The sequence below is a fragment of the Protopterus annectens genome, chromosome 9.part0 (assembly GCF_019279795.1).
Source record: "Protopterus annectens isolate FY-2018-M chromosome 9.part0, PAN1.0, whole genome shotgun sequence".
NCBI classification, from domain to species: Eukaryota; Metazoa; Chordata; order Ceratodontiformes; family Protopteridae; genus Protopterus; species Protopterus annectens.
The window spans coordinates 71,118,611-71,142,565 of record NC_056743.1 but is presented as its reverse complement, the minus strand read 5'-3'; the positions used below and the strand labels follow the sequence as shown (position 1 = coordinate 71,142,565).

Genomic DNA, 23,955 nt, shown 5'->3' with positions numbered 1-23,955 from the left:
TAAAAAACTTAGAAACTCACTAGAATAACAGGATGTATTAATATACCTTTTCTGAAGGATACAAACTCTGAAACTCATACTAATGTCTTTATTTAATAACTTCAGTCCTCTGTGTTTTGTCCAAAAAAAAAAAAACACAGATTTTATGAGGAACAGACCAATGTGAAGCAATGATCTGGACATTCTGTGAAAATCCAGACAGTTGAGATGAATGCAAGATAAGTGTAAATGCAATGGACTGCATTACACTGAATTTTTTTGCCAGCATCTGCTAAGTGTTTTACAGCTTTGAAAGCTGGCAAAACACTTAGTGTTTTTTTCCTGAAATTAGTAGTACATGGAGCAGATAAAGCTCCATGCACTACAAAGAATTATTATCATATCACCAATCATAGCCTTGAATTATGTGTTCTCAACACTCTCAAGGTGAGTTTCTTGGCATCCACATTTTAAACACAATAAACATGCTGTGATCAGCAAACCGGTCATAATCCTCTATGCTTTGTTTGTTAATTCACCCTTAGCGGAATCTGAAAATAAATATTTTCTACTTGGTGCACAGACAAACAAGCAGATGTTTGAATGTGGTACTGTGCTGAGGGGAGTTTCAGATAAATGGTGAATAAGAAGCAAATGATTGACATAAGGTAGCTGACAGACACTTGTCATGAACTCTAAAAGGAGGAGAAAAGGCATCTCAAAACTTTTTATGCAACTGTAAATAGAGACAATGAAAATGCCTTAACCACTTTGGGTGAGGGTGAACAGATTATTACTAGCAAATAAATATTTCACAAACATTCAAGTATAAATATCACCACTATTTTTTTTTTGCTGTAAAAGTATTGGAGTGAAGATAAATATATACATGCATACACATACACACACATTATATATGTTGTAAGAGGTATATAGTGCTGTCTTCTGTTGTTCATGGAATGTACTATACTGTTAGTGTGCAAGTTAATAGGTAGTTGATGATTTGATTATCAGCCCAGTTACTAGCATAAACTGTTGTTCTAAACCTCAGTACAAGACTACTTTCTAAAAATGAAGTCAAAGACTGCTTGGATATAGGTACTACCACCTTCACAGACATGATGAAGCGAAAGGTTGCATAACTGTTAACTGTTCTTAACTGTCATATCTTAGCAATTAAAACATAAAACACTTTTGTGCACACTGTGAAGAGTACAGTCTACTATGAATTACATTTGTTTATTGTCCATGAAGGTTGGCCTTAAGCTGTTTCCTTGAGTAAGTTATCTCATTTGGTCAGCTAGGTTGCACTTAAAAAGTTTCTAAGTTTTACAGCTACTAATTTATTTATTTTATTTTACATTTGTTGACCGGGCTGGTCTGACTGGATATATGTCCATTTTCAGCAGAGGCCCGGGGAGAAAAGCTCCAATGAACACAAATAAAAGTTATTTTACATGACAGATTTTAAAAATCGAGGTACATTTTTTAACAATTCTTTACATTACTTTACATTTCTATACATTGCTGGTTTAAGATTCTTTATACATGTAATGATTTAGGGAATAATACAGGAACATGTAAGAAATGACATGAGGTTAATATATGATGATTTAGGGAATAGTACATGAAGATGTTAGGAATGACAAGAGGTTAATATATGAAAACACGCTTTCTTTAAAGGTTAACAGAGAGGCATCTACTTGGATACTTTCTTTTTTTCCAGTGCTGTTTCTTGCGAAGAAGTTTGGAGTTTGTGTTAAAGTTATAACAACATTAGGGTGTTTAAATCTTTAGCATAATATATAAGAATAACTCCAATAGAAAGCATTCCCTTTATTAATCTATTCTTTTCGTTTGTGTAGGACAATACATGCAGTCACTTTTTCCAGTTAAAGAATGTCTCCTTTTGTGGATATCATCCAAGAAACAACAAGTAAGACAGTTTTATACATGTTCTTCCCCCCTCCTTTCATCTTTTCTCTCTAGCCCTTGTTTTTTCCTCCCTCCTATCCTTTCTTCTTCCTTTCTTAACTTTGCTTTCTTCACTCAGTCCATTCCTTCTGCCTTTCTCATTCCCATCCCTTCCATTTCTCCATTCTTTCCTGTTTTTTTTTTCTTGGTCTTCTTTTATCCCTTTATTCTTCCTATACCATTCATTCTCAGCAATGCCATTAGCCAGTTTCTTGTAATTAGAAAATTTTGACTAACAGGAAAATAGAGGGAATAAACTTAGTGAATATAATTACACATATATAGGTAAATAGTAGGCTCTCACAGAGGGGCTGAAATCCAATTTCATTATTTTGAAGGATGTATCAAATTATTACTATTGAATATTTTGTGTGTTGAGCAAATCCTTTTAGCAAGTTACCTTTTTCATAACCACACCATAACATATAGACATTGTACTTCAGGTTATCATTTGAAATTGTTAGCTAGGATGATGCTTTCTGTTTTATGAATTCAGTTTATTCATTTTGACTTTTATAGTGCCCATTGAATGTTATTTATATATGTGAATTGCTTCCCAAATATATACTTAAAACAGACATCAAGCTGGTGGAAATGGGCAGATAGGGCTACTAATGTGGTGAGGAAGATGATGGCAGAATATGAAGAAAGGCTGCAGGCACTGTGCATGTACACAGTAGAGGAAAAAAAGAAAGCTGGAGGCCTTGGGGGCACTAACCTTATCGTCAGGGTCTGGAGTTATTGTCTTTTATTACCAAGGGAACATTTGATTTCTAATACTACCTTGTTCTCTGTGGTTCTCACAACACTTTAACGTTTGAGTCCTGACACCACATGGACTTGTTTTTCCTGTCTGTTTTATTTAGATAGAATCTCATGTTTCTCTAGGACTGTGCCCCCCACCCACCCCCAAGCACTGTTCTTCATGCGTTGTCTTTAATCGATGATGGTCTTGTAGCCTCTGCTCAAGTACTAGAGTGCAGTGGAGCTCTGCATGCCACACAATAGGAAATGATTGTGGAGTTTTCAAGAGACTGGCAGGCTAAGTGATGAAAACAGAATTTTAACAGTATACCTCCACCGTGTAGAGCAGTCTCTTATGAGGGGGAAAACTGCAATGACAACAGAATCCAAATTTGCTCAAATTTATATTAACGTGTTTTTTGTCTTCTCACAGATATTTTGGGTTTATCACAAAACATCCTGCTGACCACCGATTTGCTTGTCACGTTTTTGTTTCTGAAGAGTCAACCAAACCAGTAGCAGAAGCAGTAGGGTAAGGAATACTTATTCTGTGTCATGCATGTGTTGTCATTTATTGTGCCAAGCTCCTGAAACTATGTGGCATTCCAGACTGCCACATACAGATCCAATGATCTTGTAAAATGATATTAGGTCTTAGTATAGATTATATTACATACTCGCAATCAGAAAGACATGGCCTGTAAGATTATTTCATGGATTAGGTTAGCTAAATAAATCCTAACACTAAGGTACAGTATGGCTGGGATATAATAGGCTCATAGGTTCATAGATTAGTACTAAGCTAACTGCCCTTATGAGCCATTTTAAGCCTATCCCTTGTGAACTTGACTTGAACCCTGCACCTTGTGTTTGTAAGGCAAACACCTTAACCATTAGGCCACACTCCCAACCCATTTTAAAATGTACCACACTCTTTATAGGTACATAGATTAATACTAGGCTAATTGCCCTTGTGGGCCATTTTAAGCCTAGCCAATTACCCCATGTGAGAATCAAACCCTGCACTTTGTGTCTGTAAGGTAAACACCTTAACCATTCTAACATCCCCCCACCCTTTTATTTGTTTGTAGCCTTTACTGGTTCTTTTATTTCATAAACTGGCAGGCATATGGGGTTAGCAAAACCCCTGTGCAATTTTCATGCCCCTTAATAGTCTGACACTGCTCCAACAATGTTATTGTTTATGTAAGCAAATGCATCTATTTGTTGAAGTTGCCCTTACATCCCATGGAGGGGTGAACAAAAAGTGTAGTCACTACTTGGCTTAATAAATGGGAAGTCACTGTTATCTATTTTTGCAGGTGACTTCCTTTTTGAGGTTCACTCCAGTGACCTCCATCTCCCTCAGATGAGTGCTCTGTAGCCAGGGCCGGTGTCAAGTTGGGGACCCCTAGGCACTTCCGGTACAAGTATCATCCTGTCAAAGTCACACCTCTTAAGAAACCTTTTAGTTTGTGCTGCAAACCTTTAGGAGTAGTACACACAGATAGACCTGTAGCTACAACCTCCTACATTACACCAGGCCTATATACCATACTTTGTTGACCTGTCTAACAAAGGGACACTTACAGTTATTGGCATTTAGTTGCAACAATGATATATTACAACAACTGTATGTAAAGGTCTGGACTTAAATGAAGTGATGACTAGGCCTACTGTTTCAACACCCCCCACACCCTCCAGTCCTCTCCTCTGACCCCCCCCCCCCGTTTTGGGGTCCCCATACCATGCACATTACTTTTTTCTTCCTTTTCTCACATTTTGTCTTGCTCCCAGCTTTTTCAGGAAGCCATAACGTTCTACATGCGTTGAAGTGCATTTTCTTTTTTTTTCTTTTTACACAACCTTTTCATCCAATAATGGCTTGAACAGCTGTTCAGCTTTAGTTTTACTTGTATCCTTTCAGCACACCTTTGCTGACCAAGACAGCTCAGTAATAACCATTTAGGAAATAACTCAATTAAGCTGATGCCCCCAAAGCTGTAGTGTTATATATGTGCCCCGGGATGCATTTTTGAGCATTTTCTCAGCATTTTACTCCAATGGTGGCCTAAACAAAAATCATGAAAAAGAAAAGAATTTCAGTCTTATTTTTTTCTTTTAAGGAAGACATAAGTTGTGCCCAAGGTTTAATGTTCAAAGTTGACAAAATAGTAACTCACAATAAACTAACAAGCCAGTTGTGGGAATACAGAGGTCTTATCTGGGAATACTGCCTGCCTCCCTAACCCCCTCACAGAAGACAGTCACTGTTTATGCATCCCTCTGATGTTAGACTGGGATGAAAGGAGATATTTAAATTGCCTTAGCCATATATTTCAAGTGACTACTGATATAAGTTTACATAGCGTGCTTCATCACCCCTATCCCTCAAAGTCAGTCACATGTATATGTGCCTGATGTGTGATTGTGAAAATAATTTTAGTTATATATTCTAATTTGTTGCTCCTAGGTAGTACACCACCTCTACAAAAGCTATAGTAACCTTCTTTTTACACCTTTGAGGTCTGTGAGAAAAGTAAATAAACAATGACCACACTGTCCTCAGCTCAAACATAAGCTATAATGACTTCATGTGCACACCTCTAAGGTTTGAATGTGATGAAAATTAAAGTTGTAGTAACCACACAATCCCCAGCCCTCCATAACCTACAGCAGCTTTCTGTACACACACATTTGAGCAGGGCTGGTTTTAGAATGGGTGCGGTTGAAACCAGAGACATAGCTTTATCCTAAAAGGTTTATATCTCAGCATTGTTCAGGTTAAACAGCTCAATCAGAAAATTGAAACTTGAAACTTTTTTGTCCTCATTTCTCTTCAACCAGCAATAGCTTTTGTGGGGGTCCTCACAGAGTCAAGGATGATTAAGGGAGCCCCCAGTACACATTTATACAGTCTGGTGAGTAAGGATCACCAGACTCTAAGAAAATCTAAGTAACCTGAATGTTCTGTGATATATTTTTTGTCTTACTTTTGATATATAATTACTTGTTAGGTGCATTTTTTACTGATACCCAGAAGAATAATGTCTGTGTCCTGACATTATTAGGTGTGTGCACAACTAAAAATCACTGATATTTTTTACACACACACACACACACACACACACACACACACACACACACACACACACACACACACACACACACACACACACAATAAGCCATAGTAGCACTCATTTTGTACTTATTTCAGCAAATAGCAATACATTGTGCAACACTGGTACTGCCACACCAGATCAGTTAACTTCTGTCTAGCAATTGTTCATAGGTTCATAGGTTGGTACTAGGCTATCAGCCCTAGGGCCTATACAAGCCTAGCCATAACAATTCCCTGGCTATTTCTTCCCACATTATTTACTTTCCTGGACCCCTGTCTAGCAGGGCGACTGATGTGATCCCTGGGGTGAATTTCCTTTCTCCCATCCAATCATCAAGGTTCCTCTTGAAGAGGTCCAAAGAGGCACTCTGCTTGACATGTATGGGCAATCTATTCCAGAGTCTGGGGAGTCTCTGGGTCAGGAACCTATCCCTCCAGCATGTTTTGTTTATTGTGATGACAAGGTTTAGATCCCTGGAGCGTGTAGCTCTGAGGGATTGGGATTTCTTTAAGTGTAGCATGTCCAACAGCTCTGGGTTTGACATGGCCTTGTATGTTAAGCAGAGATCGCCTCTGAGTAGACGATATGCGACAGAGTATAGCTGGAGTTTTTTAAGGCGGTCAGCGTAGGGCATCTGCTTTAGGCCTGTGATTCTTTTAGTGAGGTATTTCTGAGGCCTTTCCAGTTGTTGCAGATGTCTTCAGAGGTACATACCAAATGGGGCGCTGTATTCTATAATGGGTCTAATGAGGGATGAGTACAGTGGGACAATGACCTCCTTTTTTCTGGATGAAAAGCCCTTCGTGATGAGGTGTGCCACATAGAAGGATTTCCTGACTGTTGTGGCGATGTGGTTATCGAAGGTGAGACCACTGTCCACCTGTGTCCCTAAGTCTCTTATCACATTTTCTGTGTTTAGTGTACTGCCACCTATATGGTAATTCATGGATACATGTTTTTTCCCAAAGGGGATAACAATACATTTCTTGGCATTGAGCTTGAGCCCATGGCACTGGCACCAAGCATCTGTTTCTTTAAGGCCCTTTTGTAGAGTATCCACATCATTTGGGGATTCAATAATGGCTCCCAGTTTGCAGTCATCTGCAAACTTTGTTAGCCAGAGTCCCTTAGTGTTAACCTGTACTTCAGAGAAGTAGATGCCAAACAAGAGCGGCCCTAGGACTGAACCCTGAGGTACTCCACTTGTCACTTGTCTGGAGCTGGATTTGGAGTCGGCTACTTTTACAGTGTGGGTTCTATCAGTAAGCCATTTAGCAACCCATTGGGTGACATAGGGATTAATACCCAACTTAGTAAGTTTATCTATGATTCCAGAGTGGGGGATGGTGTCAAAGGCCTTGGCAAGGTCTAGATAGGCTGTGTGGACCACCTTACCCTTGTCCATGGCTCTGGAGACTGATTCAAAGAAGTCAATCAGGTTCAGGAGACAAGATCGGCCCTTCACAAACCCAAACTGGGTGGGGTCCAGTGTTTGAAGGTTGCCAATGTCTTTGTTTATAAGTTCCATGATAATACACTCCATGGCCTTGCAGATAAGGCTTGTCAGACTGATGGGACAGTAGTTTCCGGGATCCAAGGTGGATCCCCCTTGTGGATTGGGATAACTGTAGCTCTGCGCCACTCAGTGGGCATGAAACCTGAGGTGAGGCTATGATTAAACATGACACTTAGGTGAGGTGCCAGTTCATATTGTAGTTCATGTAGTACACAGCCCGGGATGTCATCTGGTCCCATGGATGCTGTATTCTTGGCTTTAGAGAGTGCGTTTTGTACCTGTGTGGCCGTTATTACTGGAATTTGGCAATCTTCCGGTATTGAGATGGGCCATTTAGGGGTGAGAGGGGGTGAAGTTGGCACTGAATCGATCTGCCAGGATATTGGCAATATCCTTTGGATCAGTATATTTATTGCCATTCTGTTTTAGCTCAGAGCAGATCTGAGCATTGCCATTTAGATTCTTGACATAGTTATAGAATGCTTTGTGGTTGTCTTTGGAATCTTTGGCAATTTTATTTTCATAACTAGCTTTGGAGGATTTTATGAGGCATCTCAGTTTCTTACTGAGGCTAGTAAGGGAGTTTTGCATCCTGGGATTTTCCTCTTTTCTGCAAAAGTTTCTTCCTTTTGTTGTAAAGTTTGTTTATGGCAGGGGACCACCAGATTGGCTTCCTTTTTTTGGATGAGAGCATTTTGGTTCTATTTGGGATGGCACGATTCATGCATGAGTGGATGTGCTCGTACAGTGCCTTAGTGTAGGATTCAACAGTTGAACTTTCAGTTCCCGTCTGCATGGGAGTCATGAAGTTTGTCACTTCTGACTTGAGTAGCATGAAGTTGGCTTTGGAGAAGTTTTTATGGTGGTTTCTTTACTGGGGGGTGGGGGTGGGATGTGGATGTTAAGGGTGATTAGCTTATGGTCAAACACCAGCAGGGGTAAGTCACTTATTTACCTCATTGGGCAGTAATCCATACCTGTCATTGTCCCAGATTTCACAGACCTGCCCTGATTTTGTTCATACATTTGCTTTCTCCTTCGTAAAAAGTTTGATTTGCTGGTAAATCATTCAAGTTTACAAACAGTCAATCAATCCAGACATCAGAGTTTTACACTTATTGTCCAAAAATACATGTTGATGCAAAAGGTGTTATTCAATTAACTTTTTGAGCAAATTAGAGTACTATTTAAAATGTAGTCCTGATTCTGAGCCATTATTTTATTATTTTTGAGATTGCACTGAATTCTTAAGCAAATTAATTGAGAGTTATAGTATCTGGTGTTCTGCTTTTATTCATAAAACTCCCTGAAAGAGAAAACCATCCCTGATGATCGGAAGTATCAGCTCTTCTTAAATCCAAATTTTGCACCAGGATAAGTCACCCTGGGCTGCTGATCTCTTTAGTGCTTACCTTGCTCATGTTCATTATCAGCTTCATCCTAACAGGGTCATATCACAGCCCTGTTCAGGTTAAAGAGCATAATTAGTAAATTAATACATTTTTTCTTCCTCATTTTCCCCAACCAGCAGCAGCTTTTGTGGGGCCCGCACACAGTCAAGGATGATTAAGTGGGGCCCCTGCAGCCACGGGTACAGCAGGGACTAAAGCTGGATATGAAGTTAGTTTTAGTGGAGAACATGTCCAACAGCAGGATTTAACTAAGCCAGGGGCACTATGTCAGTGATGCCTGTTACTTGACAAAACACTGTTACTACAACCAGGAATATATTTGAATTTTAAAGGAGATATAAATAAGAGTTATTATCCATGTCACGTGGTTTAAGTATTCAAGAATGCTGTAGTAGCTTTTGTTGGTTTGACAGATATGTTACAAAATATCAGGATAAGACAATTTGCTGTTGTTGGGGCCCCCCCTGGGAACAGGGGGCCCCCAGCAACCACAGGGTTCGCTGGTGCCTAAAGCCGGCTATCCTGGTTTGTCTTTCACTTGTGCAGCAATTGCACATGTGCAATGAGTGACACCAGTGGGTGCTGTGTGGCATTGAGGTGTGGTATTCAGTGGTGCAATAATGCCACATATGCATCCAATGACACCAGCTCCTCATAACCAGAACAAACCATCATCAATGGCTAGGGCCCCATTTGCATGCATGACATGACATGGCATAAGCGTCTTCTCCATGCAGCCATATTTTACAAACATCTAAGTTGTCAGCAGAACTAGCTCACCAGCATAGGAGAACATTTTCTAGTAGCTGTACAAATATGATATAATATTCTGTGGTTAGCACAGGGATTTCACAGGTCCTTAATCAAATCTCTTTCCAGTTACATAAATGCTACCATTATTTTAATATATGTTTTATTTTAGTTGTTGTTGTGTCTTTTGGCTTTTCCCGGTTAGGGGTCGCCACAGCGGAACTCCGGTCCGCTAATGATTGGTAGTTGATTTTTACGTGCCGAGTTCCCAGCTCTGATGCACAACCTTCAACGAAGGTACGCCTATTCACGCATGTCTCCACGCAGAAGACGCTCTAGCTGAGAATCGAACCGGACAGCATCTTACTGTGAGGCAACAATGTTACCGCAGAGTTAATTTGTATAAACACTTTGTAAATGTTATAATTTTTGTTAAATAAATTTGTAAATGCAGAGCTATGTATTTTTCATACATATATCAGTGCATCTGAATTTGTCTAGAAATATTTCAGGTGATTTATGGCTACTTAATTGAATAAAAATTGGCCAAATGTATTTCTATCTTCTGGTACATCCAAATAAACACATAAGCACTGTTTTTCTGTCAGTATACTATATATTTTACTTTATATTAAACATTAAGAAATGCATGTGGTTAAACAGTAAATGCAGTTTTAAAATGACAGAACATTTTTGAAATATTCTCTGGTTTGATTCTTAGTCTGCATGTCCTCCCTGCATGTGGAGTCTGCATGTCCTCCCTGCAGTCACGTGGGTTTCCTCCCACATTCCAAAGACATGCAGTAGGTGGATTGGACACTCTAAATTGGCTGCATGTGAAAGTTTGTGTGCGAGTGAGTGGTGTGAATGAATTACCATGGAAGGGCTAGCCAGCTGGCAGTGTAAAGCTTGGCTCGAGATGAATGTCACTGCAGAAGTGACAACCCAACCCTTTATGCAAAATGGGAAAAGGGGTTGAGGATGGATAGATGGATTTATTTTGTTACTATTTATTTTTGTTAATATTACTGTTTGAAATATGAATGCTTTTGACGCTCCATGGTCAGTTGGGCAAATTCTGTTGCCAGAGTAGAATTGGACTGTATAGCTAAAAATAATAGTAATTTATTTAATTATATATTTATTGCTTTTGGTGATGGGGGTAGTCCAAATGGCCTGGGGTAACCCCTTTTCAGTGAAGGCCTTGGGAGAAAAGCTCCAGTTACAAGTTAAGGCAATTTCATACAGCAAAAAAAAAATGTAGAGCTTAAAATTACAATGTGGGTGTACAATAACTGAAAGGCAGCTATAGTAGAGAAAATCTGCATTCACTAATTATATGCTAATACAAGGCAATCTGGCAAGCACATTGAGGTACAAAATGTCAAATTACAATTTTTCATTTATGGGTAACAGGAATAAGACGGAGGAGGTATAGGAAATATGAGTTGAAAGCAGAGAGGAGGTGATATGATTTAAAAGCTGAGAGAGTAGGTGAGGAAAGGTGAGTATTGTGTATATTTGCTAGTTGAGGTAGAGAAAAAAAAGCTGTGAGAAGCTGGGGTAGATGCAGAATATAGACAGTAGCGAATATGACTTGGAATTTGGCTGGAGAGAAAAAAATTGTCAGGTACTAAGTACAGACAGTAGAAGTAAAAGCAACGGGATAGAAAACAGTAGGACATTTACATATTAAGAAGTATAAACAGTAGAACATTTATATAATAAGAAGTGTAAATAGTTCCAGTATTGACTAATGTATTGGGCAGCAATACATACAGACTGTTGCACAGTTTAATATCACAGGCTAAACCATATGAAATATCACTTTCAGAGACTGCAGAGACTTTACTGAAGCATCTAAAGCTGAAATAGTAGCAGAATAATACTTTTAATTCCTTAACAAGACTCAAACTAGACATGAAAACATGTTGGCATATATGAAAGCACTGGGCAAAACAGAGGAGCACTTCTATTTTACAGAAAGAGCTGTCAGATGCTCTAAGTGATTTATGTGTGGAATTTGTTGTTAACGATATACAAAATGACTGTCAATAAGGAAGCTGTGATGGTTATGATTACATGAAAGTTGCAGCAGGATGTGACTGAATATGTAGTTAGCAGAATGTCTATTAACTGTCATAAAAAGCTAGCTTGTTTTTCATGCAGCAGTTTGTCACATAAAGCTGATATGTGATGGTTTAAACAAAAAAAAATGTAGACTATGTCATATGATGAGCCATATCGAAAGAGGAGTCATCTGAAAACTGGCAAAAATTGGGCAGATTGCTATTATTTGTATTTATCGAGAAAAGTCTGACTGGGCAGAGACCTGTTTTCAGTAGAGGTCCAGGGAGAAAAGTTCCAAAAGATTACATTCATTTACCTTCATTATTCATAAAATATTAGAAATAACTTAGTTATATTTTTTATTGAGCAAATAAAAAGAGCAGAACAAAGTGCAACGTGGCATAACAGAATATAGTTATACATCCGGTGTAAGCAATTGAGGTACACATGTACAGAAGGTAGTAGAAACTTTTCTGCAGTATGTATTTGATAAATTGTATGGCTGTGGGCAGAAAATACATACACCTGTATCATGATGGTTTACGGGAATAGTAATAGGAGAAATTTGAGATAGTTGCTAAGGACCAATGCCCTAAAGAATATATGGATGATAGACAACTAGTAGAAGGATATTTTGCTAGATCATAGTTCACTGGTGATCATGCAATTTTGTAGGGTATTTTGGAGTGGAGGGCATTTATCTGGGGTGTAAATAAGCTTGTGGGCAGTGATTAGTTGAGTGTGTGTCAAGTAGTGAAGTAGTTCTAGCCGTTGTAATTAAGAGCTTTATAGTGATGGCATTTGTGTGATGAGTTAGAAATCAAATTGGCAATTTTGCTGTAACAAGCCTCATGTTTAATTTTATCCATTTCCTTCAAGTTGCTAAGAACTGGTGATGCATAGAGTAGGGCTGGGAGTAGGTAGGTTTTGGGTATGAATTGTCAAGTGAAATCAGGGAGGTATGGTTTGGTTCTGTAGAGGCAGCCTAGTCTAATGTGAGTTTTTTTTTTATTGACATTTAGAAGATGCTGGTCAGATTTTAGTTTATCATTGATTAGAGCACATAGTAGTTTAGTCTGGGTTACTGTTTCTGTTTTGGAGTTGTTGGATGAAAAGATATGAAAAGACTGTTCTATGAAAGTTTTAGGAATAAAGAGCATTAGGTTGTTTTTTGTTTGGGTTGTGGAGCAGCTGGGAATTATTTAACCATGATTCTAATGCAGAGAAAGATAATTTGGTGAGGTCTTGGAGTTTGGAGTTGGATGGAGCTGAGCAGATGAGAGATGAGTCATCTGTATATTGCACTGTAGTTGCTGAGTTTGTGGCATTATGGAGTTTATTTGGGAATATGTTGAATAGCAGAAATCCCAGTATGGATGCTTGTAGTACACCTAGTATAACTGGGAGAGGTGGAGAGAGGTCTTGTTTCCATTTTACAGCTTGTTGTCTATTGTTGAAGTATCTTTGGCACAAAGACAGGGCTGTATGGCTAAGTCCCATACTTGAGAGTTCAGACAATAGTTTTTGATGGGAATCAGTGTCAAAGGCTTTAGAGAAATCTATAAATAGTGATGTTACTAAGTTCCCTTTATTCCTATTAAAGTCGATTATGTTGCAGAAACTGATGAGGGTGGTGGTGGTACTGTGACCAAGCTGGAAACCATGCTGAGATTTGGCAGGTAGGTTATTGCTACTTAGGTAATCCATGATTTGGGTATGAATATATTTTTCTAGTATTTTGGATAAGGGAGATAGGATAGGTATTGGACAGTAGTTTGAGATTTTGAAAGAGGTGCCACTTTTGTGTAATGGTATGATTTATGAAAGTTTCCATAGGCTGGGTACTAGATTTTCTGTTATTGATCTATTGATAAGGACTGAGCTGGGGAAGGCCACAACATCTACTGCTAGCTTTAAATACTTGGCAGGTAGATTACCAGCTGCTAAGGCAGTTGTTTTTTATTTGAGTAATATTTTTCTTATTTTTCTTATTGTGGAGGCTTGGATAGTTTTAAATGTGAAAGTGTCTTTATCAAAGTTTGGCTGGCATTGTTAAGGGTGGTGCTGTATGCATTCTGTTTGATTAGTGAGAGAATAGACTGTGTTGTAAACTATGAATTTAATTTATTGTGTTTTATTTGTCAATCACTGTTTCCATGTGTTGTCTCTACAGTTAAGAAGATGTCTTGTTTCTTTTGTCAGTCATGATGCTGATATTGATTTTACTCTCTTGCAGCAAATTGGTACCATTTCATTTCGGATGATTAAGAAGACATTGTTGAAGCAGGAGATAGCATCATCTAAGGGAAGGGTTTTTAATATGTTCCACTTAGGAGATGAAATCCTCCTTTTTAAAGTTGGACAGGCTTCTTACTTGTCTATATATTGTAGTTTTGTTAATAGTAGGGTTTTATCTAAGTATAAGGGTAGGCAGATGGTCACTAATACTATTGGGAAGTGTTCCTGTTGAGTCTATGACAGTAGGTTTATTAGTTAGGATCCAGTCCAGATTGGATCTTTTTTAATCAGTTCTAGTTATGGATTGGATGAGTTGTGTGAGATCAAACAGATTCAGTGAGCTTAGGGGGAGTTACAGAATTACAGGATTGCCAATCAATGTGTAGGTGACCCATTATTATGGCTTGTTGATGTACATTTTGAAATATCCCAATGGAAGATATCTTCTGCTATTCGATTGTTATTTCCAGTTGGAATATAAATACCAGTAATGCTTATATTTTTTGGGGGGGTGTTGATTACAAGTTGACTGTGGGTGATTTCAGCATTATTAAATATGGGAACATAATTAGGGTGGAGTTTTATTTCTAGACTGTTTTTGTTTGCATTATGGCATCATACTTGGAGAAGGTAGATTGCTGCTTAAGGCTAGGCTTATACCTGCCTGTGGTTTAATCTGAGAGCTCTGTCACATCACTCTCCATATAGTCCAGTGAGGTACATTGTATAGAGTTGCACTGCTCTACTTAGCCTACTCTATCTGATAGCACCAAACAGCCATAGATAGATCAGATGATGACCAGGAAATTACCCAAAATAACACCCCTTCAATCCAAAGTTGAGGACAGTCAATTAAAAAAAAAACAGGTTTTCTAAAGCTGAAGAAAAAAAGAGATTTTTATCTGTAAAGCAGGGCCATTGCTAACATTTTGAGCCCCCCCCCCCCTCCAGCAATTTTCAAGTCGAGGTCACCTACCATGCAGACTTCCTTATGTCATATGTTGCTACTATATTCACTTGCCTGTTTGGGTCCCACCCCCAGCACCCTTTTATTGACCATTGCATACCAAGTTAGTACATACAGAATATCACACTCAGACTTGTAGTTTCAGTGCCATTAGTTGATGACCACAGCATTGCATCAGACAGAAGTAGCCAGTTCCAGATGGACCTTGTCACACAGAGTGGCATTTAGTAGCTGTGTTGTTGCATTATAACAAACCTCTGTACTGCATTAAGGTAGCCAGCCCCACAGATGCACACACACACACACACACACACACACACACACACACACACACACACACACACACACACACACACACACACTCACAAGACTGACATGCCCTCCTGACCCACACATAAAACAGAGAACCCCCCCCACACACACACACACACACACACACAGACACACACAAACAAGGCAGATACAATCCATGGTGCACCTCACTGCCAACAAGAAAAGTGACCAACTGATGACAGAAATCTGAAGAACAACTCTGGCAAGTGATCAGTGTGCAAAAACTGCACACTGAAAACACAGACTCTCTCAATAGGCAATCGCTGCCCTTTTTCATTTAGCAATGATAAGAATTTATGGTTGGATTTCTTAAAAGAGAGAGATACCACATTGCAATAGTACTGTGCTGTTTCTACAACATTACGCACTCAGTGACAGTGTAATGTACAGCACATAAGACATTACTGTGATTAATGACTGTGAGAGTGTCACAACCTCTGACATTACAAAACACAACAGCACTAGACTCTTTAATCATGGAAGAACAAGAACAGTTCTTTTTAAGATTAGTTATGGATCACATAAAGACTGTGAGTGGGCTTTATATTAGTTATTTATGCACAAATAATCATACAAATCACAGAGTCAGTCGATGCAAATATGAGGAGTGAACCAAACCGATAGAAAAAAACACACTACAATTTATAAATCATTAGTGAGGAGGCATGCCTTAGTGAGTGTGATAAACCTAGATTAAAGACCAGGATATCCACCACATTACAAAGAAAGTGACATTCAATTATCCCCTCCCCACTTGCACACAGTATATCACTTCCCTCTCCAAGCAGAGCTTGGACACTAAATCTAGAGTGCCAGAATTCCAACCAATTATAGCCATATTAACTGTGCATATCAGATGTTTGATTTTCAACACAATGAGAATTGTTGTCACACAGGAGCCGTATAAAAGCTAACTCAATAACCAGCCACACACCAGAGGGAAAAGCTCACATTCTTACGCCACCTCCAAAACACACATGCACAAACACACACACACACACACACACACACACACACACACACACACACACACACACACACACACACACACACAAACACACACAAAGTGCTCATTGTCATCCACAAATTAACACCATAGCCAGTTATAAGTTCATAGGTTCATAGGTAGGTACTAGGCTATCAACCCTGGGGCCTATACAATCCCAGCCAAAAAGGTACCCTGGCTTTTGCCAGCAAAGAAAATTATTTTCCTGTGCCACTGTCGAGCAGAGCCACAGAGGTGACCCCCAGGGTGCATTTCCTATTTCCCATCCAATCATCAAGATTTTTCTTGAAGAGTGCTAATGAGGAGCTTTGTTTGATATAGATAGGTAGTTTATTCCAGAGTATGGGAAGTCTCTGGGACAGGAATCTATCCCTCCGGCATGTTCTGTTTATTGTGGTGACAAGGTTTAGGTCCCTAGAGCGTGTAGCTCGGAGGGATTGGGATTTCTTTAAGTAGAGCATGTCCAACAGCTCTGGGTTTGGCATAGCTTTGTATGTTAGGCAGAGATCACCTCTAAGTAGGTGATATGTGACGGAGTAAAGCTGGAGTTTTTTGAGGTGGTCTACGTAGGGCATCTGTTTGAGGCCGGTAATCCTCTTTGTGAGGTATTTCTGCGGCCTTTCCAGTTGTTGTAGATGTCTTGTGAGGTACAAACCAAAAGGGGTGTTGTACTCTATAATGGGTCTAATGAGTGATGTGTAGAGGGGAACAATGACCTCTTTTTTTCTGGATGAGAAATCTTTTGTGATGAGGTGTGCCACATAGAAGGATTCCTGACTACTGTGGTGATGTGATTATCAAAGGAGAGACTACTGTCCACCTGTGTCCCAAGGTCTCTTATCACACTTTCGGTGTTAAGTATACTACCACCTATGTTGTAGTTCATGGGTACAGATTTTTTACCAAAGGGGATGACAATGCACTTTTCGGCATTGAACTTGAGGCCATGGCTTTGACACCAGGCATTTGTCTCAGTGAAGCCCTTTTGTAGGATGTCCACATCGTTAGGAGTTTCGATTATGGCTCCTAGTTTGCAGTCATGTGCGAACTTCATTAGCCAAAGACCTTCTGTGTTAGCCTGTACTTCAGAGAAGTAGATACCAAACAGGAGAGGACCCAGGACTGAACCTTGTGGTACTCCACTTATCACTGGTCTGAAGTCGGATTTGGAGTCTGCTACTTTCACAGTGTGGGTTCTGTCAGTGAGCCAGTTGGCAACCCATCTTGTGACATAGGGATTTATACATAGTTTAGTGAGTTTATCTATAATTCCAGAGTGGGGGATGGTGTCGAAAGCCTTGGCAAGATCTAGATAGGCTATGTGAACCACCTTACCCTTGTCTACAGCTTTGGTGACTGCTTCAAAGAAGTCGGGTGTATCAGGTGTAGGAGACATGATCTGTCTTTTACAAACCCGAACTGGATGGGGTCCAGTGTTTGGAGATTACCAAGGTCTTTGTTTATAAGTTTCATGATGATACATTCCATGGCCTTGCAGACCAGGCTCGTCAGGCTAATGGCGCGGTAGTTCCAGGGGTCCGTGGTTGCTCCCCCCCTTGTGGAGTGGGATAACCGTCGCTGTGCGCCATTCAGCAGGCACAAAGCCTGAGGTGAGGCTATGACTGAACATTGTACTTAGGTGGGGTGCCCGTTCGTTCTGTAGTTCATGTAGAATGCAGCCTGCAATGTTGTCTGGTCCCATGGATGCTGTGTTCTTGGCTTTGGAGAGTGTGGTTTTTACCTGTGCAGCCATGATTACAGGAACTTTGCATTCTTCTGGTATAAAGATGGGCTCTTTAGGGGGTGAGAGGGGGGTAAAGTTAGCACTGAACCTATCTGCCAAGATGTTGGAAATATCAGTTGGGTCTGTATATTTAGTGCCATTGTGCTGTAACTCAGAGCAGATCTGAGTGTTGCGATTGAGATTCTTGACATAGCTATAGAATGCTTTGTGGTTGTCTTTAGAATTAGTGGCAATTTTGTTTTCTTAACTAGCTTCGGAGGATTTTATTAGGGATCGCAGCTTCTTACTGAGGCTGACCAGGGAGCTCCTCCACTCATGGGATTTTACTCTCTTTTGCAACAGTCTCTTCCTTCTGTTGTACAGTTTGTTTATGACAGAGAACCACCAGACTGGCTTCCTTTTTTTGGAGGATAGCATGATCCATACACTCATGTAAGTGCTTATAAAGTGCAATTGTGTAGGATTCAGTAGTCATAACTGTATTGTCCATCTGCATGGGTGTCATGAAGTTTATCACTTCTGTCTTAAGAAGCATGAAGTTGGCTTTGGAGAAATGTTTTACCATGATTTCCTTAATGGGGGGTGGGGACAGGATGTGGATATCTAGGGTAATTAGCTTATGGTGAGATCGGACCAATGAGGTATTGACTTCAGGTGTGGAACACCGATCACTCATGTAGGTAATGACTAGATCTAGAATATTGTTGCCCCTGGTGGGGGTGTGGATAAGTTGATCCAGGGCATTGGAGTTTATGAATTCCAGAAAGCATTGAGCAAAGGAGTTGGTACATGAGTAGTTTTCCCAATTAATGGTGGGGTAGTTGAAATTCCCCATTATTAGGTTATTTGGTTGAACCCTAATATTTTCCAGTACCTCAAGAAAAGAGGAGTGGGAATCCTGGGGCATGGTGGTTGAGCTGTAGCAAGCTACAGTTTGGATTGCAGTTTTGCCCAGAGTTAGTTGCACTTGGATAACCTCAGCTACATTATGCTGAGCAACTAGCCTGGAGATGTGGATATCCTTAATGAATATGGACACACCACTGCCTTTGGTGTTCCGGTACAGGTTACATGGCCGAAAAGTGTGGTATGGGTTATAGCCTGGTAGTGCAGGGGTGCTCTCTGGAGCCTTGAAAGAAGGTCTCAATTACTGCACAGATATCGATGTTCTCCATTTTAAGGAGTGCCTCGAGTGAGTGCATTTTGAGATTTAGACTTCTAGCATTGAGTAGCATCACCCTCAGTTTTTGCTTGCCTGTTCCTGTTATGGTGGTGAATTTGTCATTTGAATCTTGCCTAAAAAAAGACACTATAGAGGCAGCAAGAACCTTAGCCAGGATACGGAATCCCAGGGGTGACAGGTGCAGGTCATCTCTGGCAAAGCATCGTGGTCTGTCGACCATGTCATCTCAGGCAGACAGATACTGGATCCCTTTAGAATGGCATCAGAAGCTTAGCCAATTGTTGAAGTCAGTCATTTTGTCCTTGTACTGCGGCATCATTCTGGGTAATGGCAGAATGCTACTCAGGGCTAGGGTCATACCTGCCTGGGCTACAAGATCGGAGAGCTCTTCCATGTCTCTTTTCATGTAGTCCAGGGAGGTACATCTCAAGTCATTCACACCAACATGGACAATGACAGAGTCATATTTGTACTTGCTGTGGCATGACCTGAGTGCATGGGTTATGTGGTGGATCCTGGCACCTGACAGGAAGCTGACAGTAACCTTCTCCTTGTTTAGCCTGGTGAGTGGGACATCATTGTGCCTGACTATAGAGTCACCTATGACTAGTGTGTTGGGTACGTTGTTTTGCCTTATTGGCTGTGGTTGAGTGGCACACTGAGTCTGCGGGCTATGTGTCATTTGGGTTGTGTTGGGGGGTGGAGGTTGCTTGCATTTCTGCTTTGGAGGTCTCTGTTGCTTGAGCAGATTATTATTATTGAGAGCCTCCGTGAATGTTTTTGTGTTTCTATGTGTGGATTTTGGTGGTGTAGATTTAGTGAGACTATGTGATGAGTGTGGTGTGGTGCAAGTGTTTATCTTCTCCTCTTGACTGTCAAGTTCAGTCTTGATTGGAGAGAGCTTTACCTCCAGTTTGGCTAGATAAGTGCATCTCTCACAGGTTGTAGTGTTGGGTGGTAGGAGGAGAGGGTTGTCTGTGTACATGAGGCAATTTCTACATTGCCTCAAGATGCCCAGATTCATCAGATAGACAGGAGAGAACACTGGGAGCTGACCCTTGCACATGCCTGAATAAAAAACTATTTTCCTCTAGATAAGTGAGGAGTGAGTACAAGAGCTGTTTTTCTCTAAGCAAGTGAGAAAAGTAAGTACCAAAACTGTTTTCCTCTAGGTAATGAGGAAGGTTGAGTGCTGTAGTAATTAGTACGTTATTTAGTGCTTACAAGTCCTGAACAAGTGCTGATCACGAATAAGCAAATTCAAGTGCTAAAACTAAGAATCTGTATCTGCACTAAACTAGTTACAGGAAAGGGGGGGAAACAAGTGCAAATGTGGGCTTTTAAATCAGAAAGTTGAGAGAGATGGAAAAATTGCCCAAACGGCCATTAACTACAATTTCTGGTCCAGAACTACTCCTTATGTGGTAGATAGGTTACCTAGTGCTTACCACTCCTACTGATAAGCTAGAAGGCTTCCCTCCAACACAGAAAGTTTGGGGGGGACTCAGAAGCTTACATACAGTCCTGGATACAGCAAATCTGAATCTGGACTACACTAGTTACAGGAAAGGTATATATATATATATATATATATATATATATATATGTATGTATATATATATATATATATATATATATATATATATATATATATATATATATGTATATATATATATATATATATATATATATATATATATATGTATATATATATATATATATATATATATATACATACAGAAAAGTAGCTAAAACAGCAGTAAAAACAATTCAAATGCAGTGCAAGCTAGCATACTTGAATATGTAGCAATGTTAGACCAAACAGTTTAAAAAATGCAATTATATTAAAAATTACTAAAAACAAGTGCAGAAAGAGTCTATTAGATAGAATGAGGTAAAGAGGTGGGACTGGAGGGAGTGTCCCAGATCAAATCTACAGTGGGGGTGGGCAACTGCAAAAGCCTCCAGATTTAAACAACAACACAGGAATAGGGAGGATGGGTAAGGGAAAACCAACACCTTCAGCAGAGATCTGAAAAACTATACAGTGAAGCAAAAATAACAGTACACAACTCTGAAGTGCCAGAAAAAAATACTCAGCTCTGTATATCTCCAGATAATTTGAAGAGCACTCTGTCAGGACACAGGAAGGTTCCAGCAATGATATAGTCACTAATTATTACTCCAAAAATGAAATTAATGTCCACAAGAGCCACTTGGTTCACAGAAACATTGCAACAGTATCCAGAAACAAATACACAAGCAAGAAAGCAAACTGTGATATGCAGTAGCCAAAAATCAGACGGACAGTGTTACGCAATAGCCAAAAAGCAAACAATATGCAGTAGCAGAAAGCAACATTAATGCACAGTAATAAAAAAGCATACATAGAGAAATACATAGATCTCCAAACAGTTCTGCATACACCATAAATGTTAATGTCCCTTGCATAGAAAGGAAATGCATACAAAGTATTCCTCTCATTCAGAAAACAAAAAAAAAATCATATAGACAAAACCGATGCTACCCAAAGTTTATACTGCCCCTCTCCCTAAAACCTCTCATCTTTTTTTGCACAAAATTTTTGGACAAAACCAGTAATGACCGGATGAGTCTGCCAGCTAACACAGAGGACTGAAACTTTGAGCTGGTAGACAGCTGCTTCCTATATCCAGGGTACAGAATTTGATTCCTTTCACTTCAATTTGTCTAACGTTCAAATCTAAGCTAGTAACATCACCAGACAGTGCTCCTGGCTTACCTCTGAACCACTTAGCGTAAAAAATTATGGACTTTGGGTGCAGATCCCTAAGGAGAACAATAACAGTCATACCAACTATCTTATGCATAATGTATCAGAAAGTATACTAAGATCTAAGCCAACACAGGAATGGAGAAAGGAGATTCTACTGATAGGGATGACTGCAATCAAGAGTACAGAGAATGAACAATAGGGGGCTGGAATTTACTGGAGGAAGCTGGCAAAGGAACCAAGGTATTGTGAGCAAATAATTAGAGAAGGAAAGGTAGCAGGAGGGGAAGAGGCCAAGAAGACATTTGGATTGCAGGCTAGTGATTGCCTTCCCTATAAGGGACTGATACCAGAGTATAGACAAAGTGAAAGGGAAAGATGAATACTAAATGACAAAAAACTGCACTGGGTAAGTTTTTAACTGTATTTACAGCAGAAGCTGTTGTTAAAAAAAAAAGGATAATTAGAAGACCTTATAAAATATTGCATGATAACTATAGGAACCAATCAAAAGAGGTCATAAAGAAATTGAGAAGAAAGATTAGATATGCAATTCAAAAAGAAACAACGAGTGGACATATGTTTGGCTCCCAAGTGTGCAACAAAGTCTAGAAGATTTAGGATTTTTGCCTGAAAGTGTTTGCATAGATACTTTTATACCCCAAGAAGACTCCAAAGAAGTTTTCCTCAGTTAGATGGCAAATGTTGTCTCCCCCAGTCAGCAGACCTAACTGCAAGGTCTCCCTTTACGCAACAAACACAACTGAATGTCCTCCCTCTCCAGCCAGCACACCTGACTGCAACCTTGCAACCCCCTCCTCCACAAAAAAAAAAAAAGAACACAACTTATCTTTTGCTGCTAATTTTCTCCTTTAGATGATCCATTCCTGATAGCTATGTGAAATAACTTGAATTGTCAATTAATTGTCAAATTGACAATATGAATTGTCCTAAAAAAGACAGTTTTCAGATCATTTTTCTAACTGCCTTTAAAAATATGGCTAAAGAAGAAATAAGCCTCTACCAGAACAACGATCGAGCATTTGACCTTTTCCGCATTGCTGTCACTGCTAATAATGAAAATGCAGATCCTGACTCCTCATTCAAACACATACCAAAAAAACAAGGTAAAACAAACGTGTAGCACATCCCTCCTTAAAGGCATTGCCATAGATGCAGAAGTGCTGCAAGCCTGCTGCAGCAAATCAGGTCCTTGTTTCTCTGAAACAGACTTGATAGATTGCAGCTGTTCAGTGATTTAACTTCTTTACTGTATTAAATAAAACAGTAAGAAAATAATCTCAGCTCCATCTGGAGCTGGGTAAATCAGAAACCCACTTGCAGTACTATTATATCTTATTGGGGGCACTTGGCAATAGCAAGAGATTTGGGGGCCCCCATGTTTGTGGATTTCGTAGGTCCCTAATGCTGTCTATATCCATAAGCTTTATTTCCTATGACACAAAACTACTATATATTAGGAGTAGATATTATGTCACTGCTAATGAATATATATATATACATACACACACACACACACACACACACACACACACACACACACACACACACACACACACACACACACCTGTGTAGATATATATCAATACCTATATATATATATATATATATATATATATATATATATCCACTGCCTTTCTTAAATGAATCACCTAAATGGCTAAATAGCAGGTGCTAATTGTGACCCCTTATCAGCTTGTACCTGGGGTAGCCAAACCCTTTGCCCCCACCCTAGTTGTGATACTTGTTACCAGAGGTATGTACAGCATGATAACATTAATAAAACATGTGCTTTATTATACTTTAGATAATTTTTTTGATCTGAAACTTAAGAAGACCATTTTTTTTGTATGTGCATGAGTGTGTGCCATTTTATGTCTGAGTGATTGTGTGTATCGGAGAGGGCTGTCAACCATTACAAATTTCAATGAATAAAAAAATGGTTTAACAAAGCTTTGTAGCTAAGTCACAGTGTTAGGCTACTTGTCCATCTGGATTAATGTTAACAGTTAGGTCTGTCTGAGCTCCACAGTGGGATCACTTCTTCCATTTTCTGATGTAAATGTGGGAAATGGGCTGTGGATAACCACATATTTTCATTAATGTAAATTTATGTACATAATTACTTGAATAAAAGATGCCAA

At 39.5% G+C, this 23,955-nt stretch overlaps 1 protein-coding gene across 2 annotated transcripts in view; it reads left to right on the top strand.

Moving 5' to 3' along the window:
- The window catches only part of MAPK8IP1 (mitogen-activated protein kinase 8 interacting protein 1), a 1,153,940-nt gene that overhangs the window by 1,110,464 nt on the left and 19,521 nt on the right, over window positions 1-23,955 (top strand). For both annotated transcript variants that reach the window (XM_044082569.1, XM_044082568.1), the window contains exons 10-11: window positions 1,845-1,915; window positions 3,131-3,229. In XM_044082569.1, the coding sequence (XP_043938504.1) occupies window positions 1,845-1,915; window positions 3,131-3,229 (170 nt within the window). The remainder of the gene's footprint in view (window positions 1-1,844; window positions 1,916-3,130; window positions 3,230-23,955) is intronic.